Here is a 12533-nt window from a genome sequence, read left to right as displayed (position 1 = left end):
TCTCAGTTTGAAAATAAAAATGTCCCCTATAGCTAGTGGGAAATGATGGAAGGTTTAAGGAGGTGGGACCACACAGGAGGAAGTAGATCCAAAGAACACCTATGTAACCATCCCACTCCTGGGCAGACAGAAAGCAACACGAATGAGCCACGTGCTAGCCCAGCTCGAGATGACCATGGAGGTTAGCTGGGGAGAGACAAGCTGGGTAGAAATGGGTAGGGCAGGCCTGTGCTTTGTCCCAGAGTGTGAAACCCATTTCTACCACAGAGCAGCAGATGGATTCAGTGTCTGTTCTCTGAGAAAGCAAACTACTCCACCTTCTATTGCATATGTGTGTTTGCTTAGGGTACCAGAGGCCGTGTGTGATCTTCAGTTCACTGTGACTAAAACGCCCAGTAGCAACAGCTTAAGTAAGGTAACTTTTATTTGGGTGCACAGTTTCACAGGCTCCATCCCTCATGGTGGAGAAGGCTTGGCAACGGAAGTAGGTGTGCCTTTGGTGTCAAGAACACGATGTAGGCACTCACATCATGGTTGACTAGGATGTAGAGTATGACAGGAAGTAGGTTTCATGCCTGGTGACTTACTTCCTGCATCCCAGTCCCGCCTCTTGGTATTTCCACAGGCTGCCAAAACAGCACCACACACTGGGAAGAAAGCATCTAAAATTGCTTAGGGTGGCGGGAGTGGGGGATGGGATGGGATGGGGTGGGGGTGGTGGTTTCCAATTGAGTTGCTGTTAGGCAACTGGTAACTCTTTTTATTCAACTCAAACTAGCTTTAGGCTGACTGGCCTAAACTGGACTGGGAGGGTAGTTATTGAGAGTTCCTACTCAGAGCGCTGAGTGAGGTGGATGGCTACAAATCCATGGTCATACCACGTGGAAGATAAATCAGGCATGACAGGAAATCCCAAAGGGGAGGTAGTTTCACGCTCAAGCCCTGGTGGATACAGTCTACAGTCCATGGCTTCTCCTTAGATACCTTTCTCTAACAAATCCAACGTGTCTGGATTCCAGTGGCTCAGGGACCCTCTCATTGTATGTCAGGTGGCCGCCTAGGTCTCTAACCATTCCTCTCTTCCCCAGGTGTGGCAGTGTGGTGGCAGCATGGAGGTACTCCCCTGCTCCCGTGTGGCCCACATTGAGCGTACCAAAAAGCCATATAACAATGACATTGACTACTACGCCAAGCGTAACGCACTGAGGGCCGCCGAGGTGTGGATGGATGATTTTAAGTCCCACGTCTACATGGCATGGAATATCCCCATGACAGTAAGGCGGGTATGGGTGGGGTGGACAGATACAGGGAAGCCTGTAGACCCTAGGGAAGGAATTGGAATGAGGGATTCTAGAATACTGGGCCAGATCCAGGCAGCCTCCCCCACATGGTAGCTCAAATAGGAAAGGACTTCTCATCGCGTTGGCTCAGCCATAGTGGCCACAACCTTCTCCTTCCTATAGGTAATCATTCCAAGTTACAAGTAGCCACCAAAGGTTGTAAGTAAAGGTCATCCAAGAGCCTCACTCCAGTATTCCCACATCAGTCTTCTCCAGCTGATCCAGTCTCTTGGAAACAACCTCTTTTTATCTCCTTGTCCTATAATCAGAACCAGTCCTTGTATGCTGATTCAGGGAATGTGTGTGCTTTCTTGAATTTGTTTTAAATGGGGTCTCACTCTGCAATAGTCTGCTATTGGCCTTCACTCACCATAGTCTTGCTTCTTTCCCTCTTGGGCTGGGGTCACGGAGGCCTCACCATGTCTGGCCAACTTAACCTTTTGAAATGTCTCTCTTCGCCCTCCTATGTTGCTTCACCTCCACTAAGGCAGCACAGCTGCCATTTGGATAATCGTGTGGAGGGTCTGCAGTGGACCACCCTGCATCCCTTGCAACCCTGCCGAGATGCAGGAGACTGACCACCTTAACCCAGGACCTGCAAGGTCTGCTTTTGGGTTTCCCTCCAGCCTCAAGCATCAGGGCCCCATTAGAACATACGGCCTTCGTATAGTAGAGGCAAAACCCAAAGATCCTGCTCTCTATAATGCAAGCTGATTTAGAGAACACACAACTCTATCTCTGTTCACATTGGAAGGGAACATAGGACATCACAGCCAATCATGGGGGCCACACGTTACAAGGTTTATTACCCCAGCTCCACCCAGTCAAGCTAGAAGGAAGTTCATGATGGCTCAGGACCCAGAAGGGGTACTGGGCCCCACAACAGCTCAGGCTCCACAGTTCACTTGAAGGACCACAAACTCAGCAGAGCTGCTGGGTAGGCATAGCTAGGAAGGAGATGCATGGATTTGCAGGACCCATGAATCCCCTGTGTAGCCTTCCCAGTACTAATAAGCGTACATCCCCTGTAGTTCCATGAGCTTCTGTGTCTGGGGCTCAGTTGTGGTGACAACCCCACCCCCAGAAATCAAACTGAGTGCAGCTGATAATTTGTGGTCCAAGGCCCCACCATGAGTATCACTGAATCACAGGCAAACCCAACATAGATTAGGCAGGAAGAAAAAAATATCTCATGTTTCTTCCCCAAAGCAGAGCAGTTGTGGACAGGCCAAGTCTGTACACACAGCCAGAGCCTCTGTGAGTTCCAGGTTAGGAGACCAAGATGAGGCCCTGGTGGTCCAAGGCTACAACTGCAGCTCCTCATAGGATGGGGAGCCCAAGAGTCCCTGACACAGGGAAAGATCTAACCATAGGGTAGCATAGATCTGTAACACTTACCCTGTCTTGCATGCTTGTGTCCCGTAGAACCCAGGAGTGGACTTTGGGGATGTGTCTGAGAGGCTGGCCCTGCGTCAGAAGTTAAAATGCCGTAGCTTCAAATGGTACCTGGAGAACGTGTACCCCGAGATGAGGATCTACAACAACACCCTCACGTACGGAGAGGTACCGCCTCTGCACACGGCCCTGCTGGGGTGGTGGGCTTTCTGCCCAGCACCCCAGACCTACCCCCAAGATCTCGTGCCCCAGCATCCTGTGCCCTGACACCAGAAACTCACCAGCATAAATGTGTATATTCCTGTGCACATTCTGGGATATTGGGGTATACCCAAATGACACGGTTACGCCCGTGTTTGTGAGCATAATCACTATTGAGTCCATACTTACACATTTGCATGCAAAAAATATACGCAAATAAATGGGCCAGTGAGATGGCTCAGCAGGTGAAGGTGATTGCTGCCAAGCCTGATGACTTGAGTTTGATCCCTGGGACCTATAAGGTAGAAGCAGAAAACCAACTCCCTCCAGTTGCCCTCTGACTGCCATACGCATACCACGACAGGTATGCGCCCACACACGAAATGAATATTAATTAATTAATTGGGTTTTTTTAAAACAGGGTCTCTCAATATAGCCCTGGATGTTCTAGAACTTTCGATGTAGACCATGCTGGTATCAAACTCACCAAGATCTTCCTGCCAAGATTAAAGATGTACGCTGCAGTGCCTGACAAAAATCAACTTCTCTAAGAAATATACCCAAATCGATAGGCCTGTGTATATGCACTCACATGCATGAACAGACATTCACACATGCATACTGCACATGTGTATGTAGACATGCAATCACACACATGCCGACAAATGCATAAAATCACATGCATGCCTAGCGTGCATCATCTGCACACATCTGTGCATATATTCACATGCATTCATATCAAGATACATGTGTGCATGAGTGCATTATTACACAGGACAGTGCATTCATACATGTGTGAATATGTGAACTTATGTATTTACATGTGTGAAGCCTGTAGTCATTCACTCGCATGTTATACATAAGTTCATAGCATGTGTACACATACTGATGCATGTCTGTACATGAGTACAAGTGCACATACACATACACATACACATACAGGTGCATATTGTTCCTGTTCATGTACATGGAGCTCCCCAAATACTTTCATCCATGTACCACCCCTCCCATGAAACATGGAAGGCTACACATTTGTGCACTGGTACCACATAGCTACATTCACACCACAGTACATGCACTATGTGCATATACAGAAACACTTACATGTGCATATACATGTACACTTGAGTGCTGGCACACCAGCTGTACCAAGACCCATGTGTCACCCTGAGCTCCCAAGTGCACAACTGTGTACAGGGATCTCTCTAGAGCTGGGGAGAAGGCACTGTGTTCTTACCTTGACCCAGGTCTGGAATCTAAGGTCTCTCACTACAGAACTGTCAGGGAGAAAGGAAGGCATTTCACAGACAGCAGCAACCCCCTGCTCCTAACTCCTCAACTTCATGAGGGCAGCCTAGCCTCCCTACAGACAGGCTAGCCCTGGAACAACACTCAGGGTTGAGGGGCCTGGTGGGTAGTCCTTGCAGAACCATCACCCGTTGGTAACCCCTTAGTCAGATCCAGCTTATGGGCACGAAGGTTTTCTGGACATTCAAGTGGAGATGAAGGGAGAGTTCTCTGCTCTCCTGTGTTGTTCTTCCCACTGTGCCAACTGTGGGATCCATTCCCAACCTGAATGCTGTGACCGCAGGATTTCTCCCATCCTAGGGCCAGGCCCATGGGCTGACTTATTGCAAACTCCACAACCTGAATCCCAGTGGGGTGAAACGGAACACCGCTCTCCTGGATCAGAGTCCAGGGTCACCACTGTTCTGATGGGCAGGGGCTGCAGTGGGTGCCCCCCTGTGCTTGTTACATAGACTAGAGATCAGCTGGCTGTTGGCTGGGTCCTGTGAGCATCCAAGTGGGTTCTCTGAGGAACCTACAACTGTCTCCTGGGTTCACAGCTATACACAGTCGTTTTACTGTAGACCTTAGCCAAAGTGTCTTGGAGGCAGAGTAGCCTCTGCAGCTAGCTGCCCAAGGGGAGGTGTTAGCACAGGGATGTTCATGAGCCATTCTATTGACCAAATCCACCTTCATCTACTGGGGGCCAGCTAGCTGTCCATATATTCACAGAGCACATGTTTATGTGACAGAGTCATCTCTTTCCAGGCTGCCTACAGAGCCAGAGTTGCCACCCCCTTTTTTTTTCCTGCCTCCTCCCTAGGGACCATACCTCTTGCCTACCCCAGGCAGATGCCAAGTCCCAGGGTCTTACCCAAGGGAGGATGTAAAGTTCATACCTGTCTCATCGCAGCCAGCTACAAAGTGGGAGGCAGGGTGGGAGAGCTCCTGGCTGTCTTCCCTCAGCCCCGGGACCCTCCTCAGTGACCTGCCGTTTCTCTGTTACTTCTGGATATAGGTGAGAAACAGCAAAGCCAGCGGCTACTGCTTGGACCAGGGGGCAGAAGACGATGACCGAGCCATTCTTTACCCTTGCCATGGCATGTCCTCACAGGTGGGCAGCGTCTAGACCTCACGGGGAAGGCGGGCAGGTAGGCACGGAATAGGTCACAGCAAGTCCCCGTGCTGTTGGAGCCAAGCTCAGGAGAGGCTGGAGCATCTTGGGACTCTGGAGGCTGTGGGTGCCATAAGTTTAAAAACATTGGGTCAAATGGGCCTTGGCAAGTCATGGACAGTCCTATGCCTCGGTTTCTCCACCATCTGAATGGGATAGGCAGCACCTGCTTTCTCTGACGGTCTTGTGGACTAAGTGGGAGTCACAATGAGGAGTTAAATGAGGTTTCATGGGGGAAAACAGTTGTTTCTATTCCGTTCTTGTTAGGGGAGCCCCAAAGCTTGCCGGACTTGACTAAGAGCCGTGTGCAGCTCAAAGCTGGGGTTGCATACCTCGAGCCTCATTCATGAACACCCATGTGGGTAGACCTGGATTTCTGTGAGCCTCTGGTTTTGCTGCCTCCAACAGGGATAGAGACAGTCAGTCTCTGGGTGCTTCTTAATTTCAGACTGCAAGACGCCTGCTCTGAGACAATGGCCCCAGTGAGTGGGAGAGGGCATGGCCTCTGCTTGAGGGCAAAGGGGGCTTTTAGTGGAGATGTAAATGCTGTCTCTCCAGTCTCTTGTCAACATCTGGGTGTCAGTCCCCTGACCGGCACCATTTTCCCAGGTCCAAGTTGAGGAAGCTGGTGCTGCCGGGACATGAGCACCTGAGAAGGTACCTCATGCCGTGATCAGGGCAGACATGGCCACACTAAAGAGGAAAGTTGTGACCTTGGGTATTGATGAAGGCCTGTGCATAGATACATACATTTAGGCTCAGGGTTCCTTGAGCCTGAACCCAAGTTCCACTCACAGCTCCCACTGTCTCCCCAGCTGGTGCGTTACAGTGCTGATGGCCTCCTGCAGCTGGGCCCCCTGGGCTCTACCGCCTTTCTGCCAGACTCCAAGTGCCTGGTAGATGACGGCCGGGGACGCATGCCCACCTTAAAGAAGTGTGAGGATGTGGCCAGGCCTACGCAGAGACTGTGGGACTTCACCCAGGTCAGTGGATGGGGCTGACAGTCCCGGAAAGTCAGACCTCATGGCTGTGGCAAATAGTGAAACAGCTGAAGGGAGAGATTTGTTTTGGTTCATGGTTTCAGAGGGCTCACCACAGTGGCAGAGCAGAACAGCTCACATCGTGGCGGTTAACCTCTGCAAAGACCCTCACAGACACGTGCAGAGCTGTGCTTTGCCACCGTAGACACTTACCAATCAAATCAAATCAGGGCGATATTCAAGACTGATCACCTCATTCCCTGTCAGAAAGTTTATAAAACTGGCCCTGACTCACACAGGAAGAGAGGGGCACAGTCTTGCCTGCCCCAGCACCTGGACTCAGACACAGAGGGAGAGGATGGGTTTAAGACTAGCCCTGGCCACTAGAACTCCTCGGGGCTCTGATGCATTGGGTTCTGAATCTAACCTTTTCCCCACTGCCCTTCATTTATGTCAAGCCCTGCTCCTCTGGGTCTCTGGGCCCTGATCCAGGTCCGGTCCCCTCACTATCTCTTCCTGTGCATCCTGACCCACTCAGCACCAGCCTCTATGGGTCACGTGTCCTCTGATCTTCTGGCTCTGTGCCTCTAGGGATCCCACACAGAGGATCCCTTGGGTGTTGTTCTGCCAGCATGAGTGATTTGTAGGAGCAGAAAGGCGGGGTCTAGCTACTCTGGCTGCCACTGTTGCTTGATGAGCCACTGAGGTTCTAAGGTTCCCAGGAGGCTGGCTGGATAGACAGTGAAAGCCAACACAGACAATGGAAGAGGGTTCCAAAGTCACCAGACTCAAGGGCCATGGAGATACCAATGAAGGATAGACAGCACAGAGAATCTGCAGAAGAGGGTTCCAAAGTCACCAGACTTAAGGCGCAATGTTTGCGGGCCACGGAGATACCAATAATTAAAAGGACCAAAGGGCACCCAGGAAGAGGACAGTCTTGGGTGACCCTAGATGTGTTCTTGGAAGATCTTTGAACCTCGGAGAACTGAAGAGAGTGGCTAGCTGAAGGGGAGATGAGGAGGTGCAGGTATTCCAAAGAAACAGGTTCCCTACATCTTTACGGTGGTAGTGCAGGAACCAGGGTGGGGCTAGGATCACCCCTCATCAGCAACACATCCCGGACTCCCAAGCTGACTCTGTTTCTCCTGTCCTACAGAGTGGCCCCATCGTGAGCCGAGACACAGGTCGGTGTCTGGAGGTAGAGATGTCTAAAGATGCCAACTTTGGGCTGAGGTTGGTGGTGCAGCGCTGCTCAGGGCAGAAGTGGATGATCCGAAACTGGATCAAACACGCCAAGCCCTGACTTCTGCACCCCTCCCGGATCACCTCCACACATTCAGGCCCTTGGACTCTTGAATGTTCCAGGACTTAGAAGGTCCTGGGCTGGAGCCCACCCCCACAGACCCAAGAGCAATGTGGGCCCTGCACACCTCAGGGCTGGGCCCTGTCACCAGGGATAGCCAAGACAGCTCCAGCCTGTATTAGGAACCAAACTTTTGTGGAACAGGCAGCTCTGCCTGAGGGAGGACATCTGAGGACAGCGCACACTCATGCCAAATCACGTGCCTTTTCTACAGTGTTCCCCAACCGGCTTCGAGGATAGCCACCACGCATGTGCTAAGTCCCTGTACATAACCCATAGGGAAACAGACTCAGCTATTCAGTGCTGAGGGCAGGGGGTGCGTCCTCACAACAAGCACCCTGTCCTAGCAGGTTAGGGCCTCTCAGCTCAGCTGCCCTCGCTCACCTGCTCAACCTCACCATAACCCAGGGCAAACTTTGAGGGTGGCCGCTTGTGTTCTGGTAACAAGGCAATGGGAAGCGATCACAGGGATGAGACCCAGCTCACCTTTCTTCCCAAGGGTCAGCTTGGCAGTCACTGGGTGGGAGTGGGGGGGGGAGTCTCAGCCTGGGAAGTGAAGTCTCCTGTTGTTCTGCCATTTCTACAGCAGGCATCGTCAAATGATCCCCCCAGCCCCTCACTTGTTTTATAAATAAAGTTTTACTGGCACACAGCCATACCTGTGGTCTGAGATGTTGTGTGGCCGCAGCGTTTGAACTGTAGCACAGGGCGAAGACCGTGCTGCATGGCTCTTAACGTCTTGAGTTGTATGGAACACTTCCAGATGTCTTTGCTAGGACGTGTCTGCCCTCGTGGTCCAGGAGAGCTGGCCTCGCTGTGTTGTTGCCCAGATGTTGAAGGGGGAAGATAGACATGGAGGCGCCAGCTGTCACCATCCCTGCTGGGCAGAACTGGAAAATGTGGCCTAACACTGGGCAGCTGTACCTGCATCTGAAAGCCAGAGTTTCTAAGATAAAGAGCAGGAGAGTTGTATGAACATAGCCAATGTCCTCACAGACAGCCACCCCAGGACACAGTGGCCCGTCCTGTTCTATTTGCCATCATGGACACTGGCAAGGGGCCATGCTGGCTAAGCTGCTGGAGATAGGTGTGCTGGTGATGGGGTTCTGGTTATGGCCACTACCCTAAAACCCTGGCCTTCCAGGGCTGCCAAACTGGTCTGAGCAGCAAGACTTCCTAACAAAGGGCAGTGAGGGCACCTTGTCCCTTGATAGGAGGAACTACCCTGAAGACCGGCTGTGACTGAAGACTTAGTACCCACCAGACATCAGAACTCACTACTCGATGGTGGCTGCTGAAATCCAGCCAGCTCTGCCCACTCAGAAGCCTCCTGACCCCTCTGATGGTCTCACGGAGGCAGAACTACGGGTCAGTTGCTGGCTTCCTATGCCTCTCCGTAGAGTCAGCAGGGTAGTTTCTATACAACAGAGCCTCCATCTGCCACAGGCCTGCCCTATACCTGTATTACCAGAGCAGCCTAGACATTTAGGGGGCCATGAGCCTGACAGTCCCTCTTCTAGCTTGTTCTTTCCAGGAAAGGAAGTGTCACCACTTCGTCCTGCTCAGGATACCAGACTCAGGAAGGAAACTACTGCAAGGGTGAGCAACCGACAGGATACCCACCCCCACCCCCTACTGCCCAGATGTGGACCAAGTTCCACAGTTCAGGCTCCTGACCTCTTGGAGGAATGTCCAGAACTGTTTCCAGAGGTGTTCCGTGGTGCTCTCTTACTATGGGGGAGACACAGAACACCTGTCTCCATTGCCCTTCCAAAGCTCCTGTGGGACCCCAGCACATCGCCCCTGAGTACCTCTCCTTGTGCAGGTCTTCCCAGAGTTCTCCTGAGGACACGGGAATCAGTCCACAGGCCTGAGGTCCACATGGTGAGACAGTGAAACTGGTGTCTTATTAGTGGGTAAACATGGCCTGTGCCTTCACATGGAAAACATTGCAAGTCATAGTCACAGAGCTGTCTTGATATCTACCCACTGGGCAAGTGGCAGGTCATGCAGGATCTCACAGAAAACCATTCTCAAACCTTGACAAACCCCACACCTGTTTTCCTCAGAGTCTTCCTAGCCTGGGACAGACTGCAAGGCAGGAGCCAAGGCATCCACATCCCTGGTTGGAGGCCTTCCATCTGCTACAGCACAGGCATAATAAAGCACCTGCCTTGTGAGATACTGTTGTCTTTCAGTCCTCACCTGCTCACAAATGGGTACATGTTTCTCCAATACCCTCCTATTTGGGAATGTTAGGGGACAGTTCAGGCCAAAGCTGAAGAAGGGATGTGTGTGTGTGTGTGTGTGTGTGTGTGTGTGTGTGTGTGTGTGTTGGGGGGTGGGGGCTCTGATCTAGCTTAGTGCTTTTTATGTTTTCTGTGGTCAGTATTGCCCATGGCCAACAGGATGTTCTTGCTGCCCTAGACCCTGTCTGTCCGGCCCAGAGATGTTCTGTGCTGGGATCAGCTTGCAAGTTGAATTCCTGGTGGCGTGTGACTTACACGTGTTGGTTCTTCAACCATAAATCTTGAGTTCGGAATAACATCTAATGCTACTGTGGGCTGTGCTGAAGCCAGTGAGGGAGAGGGAAAGAAGGGAGAGAAGGAGAAAGAGGAGAACTAAAGAAAAGAAAGGAAGGAAACCATTTATATTGACATGAGACTCAGTTCTCTATCTACATTTAGGTAGCACTGGGAACACATGACCACATTTCATGGCTGGCCAAACAGAGGAAGAAAGTGACTTTGTACAAGATATCCATAGTCACAGGGTTAATTGGATACACCTCTCCATGACCAAACTGGGTTCCTTCTATCTTGCCTGCCTGCCTGCCTGCCTGCCTGCCTGCCTGCCTGCCTGCCTTCCTGCCTTCCTTCCTTCCTTCCTTCCTCCCTCCCTCTCTTTTTCCCTCCCTTCTTCCCTCCTTCCTTCTTTTCTTTCTGTCCTTCTTTTTTCACAACAGTCATATTATGAACGGCAATGATCAAACAAACAGAATGTAATAAGACTGAACATGTCCGTTTCTTTCATTAATTCAATTGTAAATTGGCCTCATAGCCAATGTAGAAGAATCCGTGTGGTTTGGGCAGAAAACAGCTCATTTGTAGCCAGAGCTCTGGCTGCCCTGGGAAACAGGACTCGGAGGACTCCCTGGGGAGGCCCCTTACACTAGGGTGCTGCTTGTTTTCTTCTGCTCGCGGTAGACACAGTGCCTCAGAATTTAATTCTGCCTAATAAAAGTGTTCGACTTGCCAGCAAGGCTTCCCTGATGGCTCCAGCTGTGCTTGGGAATGGGCCCCTTGGGAAGCGACTAGACTCAGGGTGAGCACAAGGGAATTGCAAGGAGAAGTCCCACTGGTGCCTGGCACCCAGGTGGCACCCAGGTGGCATAAGGTTTTCCAGGAGGAATCTCTTCTGCCCTTCGATCTGTATCCCATACCACACCCTTCCTCTCCCGCTGGGGATCAGCTCAAAAGCCTCCATGTCTCCTTGCACTGGTATCCTGGGCGACCACAGAAAGGGCCACCCATTGTGGACTCAAAGCAACAGGAATGTGGCCTTTCCCTGTTGCAGAGGCCGGAGAAGCTAGCAAGGAACGGGAAAGGAAAAGCACCAATGGGGGTGCCCAGCAGGAGCCTCCCACCTCTCCCTACTTCCAGAGTCATGGGTCTTGGCTTGTGGCACTCTACCTCCATCATCCTATGCCCTCTCCTGTCACAGGGATAGCAGCCCCTGGTATCCTGCTCCAGTTTGAACTCCATCCATACTGCATTTGCAAAGATCCTGTTCCTAAGGGAGGTCCTGTCCCGAGGGGCTAGGAGTTTGGGAAAGACACCATGTTTATGTTCTCGTTTCGGAACAAACTCAGAAACTTCCCTGATCCCTCAGAGGAACCAAATGATGTCTGAGCCATGAGCTGAGGGGAGGGCCTGCATGCTCTGGCCCTGGTGTCCCAAGCCTGTCCCCCAACTCCCAAGGAGGCAGAGGCAGAATGATAAAAAGCTCAAGGCCATCTTGGGTAACTTAGTGAACAAGACCGTCTTAAAAGGAGGGCTGTGGGGGTTGGGGATTTAGCTCAGTGGTAGAGCGCTTGCCTAGGAAGCCCAAGGCCCTGGGTTCGGTCCCCAGCTCTGAAAAAAAGAACCAAAAAAAAAAAAAAAAAAAAAGGAGGGCTGTGAGTGTGACTCAGTGGCAGAGAGCTTGCCTGCTGCACACGGGTCGTAAAAGGACCAGGAGCCGGTAACACGGCTCACTGGGGAAGGGACTTGCTGCCAACACACACACACACTCTCTCTCTCTCTCTCTCTCTCTCTCTCTCTCTCTCTCTCTCTCTCTCTCCACTCATATTTAAATAAATGCAACAAAACTGCACATGCCTTTAATCCCAACACTTAGGAAGTGGACACAGGCAGGTCTCTGTGAGTTCAAGGCCAGCCTGGCCTACCTAGTGAGTTCCCTGTTTCAAAAAATCACTAATAAAAAGACCAGCATCCATGACTGTGTGGCCTCTGCGGTGACCATAGGCTTGCAGGGACCTGTGTGTCACCGAGAACATTCCTATCACCACTGCGGTGTTCATGGTGACTCTAAGGTGTGCCATCACTGCTGACAATAAGGAACCCAGAGCATCGTTTCGAGGTCAGTGAAACAATGCATCCGTCCAGCTGCAGCAGGCCAGCCTGGGGCACTGTCACTGCCCAGCTCCGGGAGGCAGATGGCTGTTTGGTGAATGGAGGCTGAAGAGGCCGCTAGAACCCGGACCCTGGACAGCAAGGAGGAGGTTCCCG

The 12533-nt window shown here is 51.6% G+C and overlaps 1 protein-coding gene across 1 annotated transcript in view; it reads left to right on the top strand.

Moving 5' to 3' along the window:
• The window catches only part of Galnt9 (polypeptide N-acetylgalactosaminyltransferase 9), a 78473-nt gene extending 70072 nt beyond the window's left edge, over window positions 1–8401 (top strand). Inside the window, exons 7-11 of the mRNA XM_032886805.1 lie at window positions 1089–1274; window positions 2766–2903; window positions 5242–5337; window positions 6213–6380; window positions 7537–8401. Coding sequence (XP_032742696.1) covers window positions 1089–1274; window positions 2766–2903; window positions 5242–5337; window positions 6213–6380; window positions 7537–7683 — 735 coding nt within the window. The 3' untranslated portion in view covers window positions 7684–8401. The remainder of the gene's footprint in view (window positions 1–1088; window positions 1275–2765; window positions 2904–5241; window positions 5338–6212; window positions 6381–7536) is intronic.
• Window positions 8402–12533: the final 4132 nt, after the last annotated feature.

The sequence above is a fragment of the Rattus rattus genome, chromosome 16, assembly GCF_011064425.1.
Source record: "Rattus rattus isolate New Zealand chromosome 16, Rrattus_CSIRO_v1, whole genome shotgun sequence".
NCBI classification, from domain to species: Eukaryota; Metazoa; Chordata; class Mammalia; order Rodentia; family Muridae; genus Rattus; species Rattus rattus.
The sequence above is the reverse complement of the archived record's forward strand: the minus strand, read 5'-3'. Positions and strand labels throughout refer to the sequence as shown.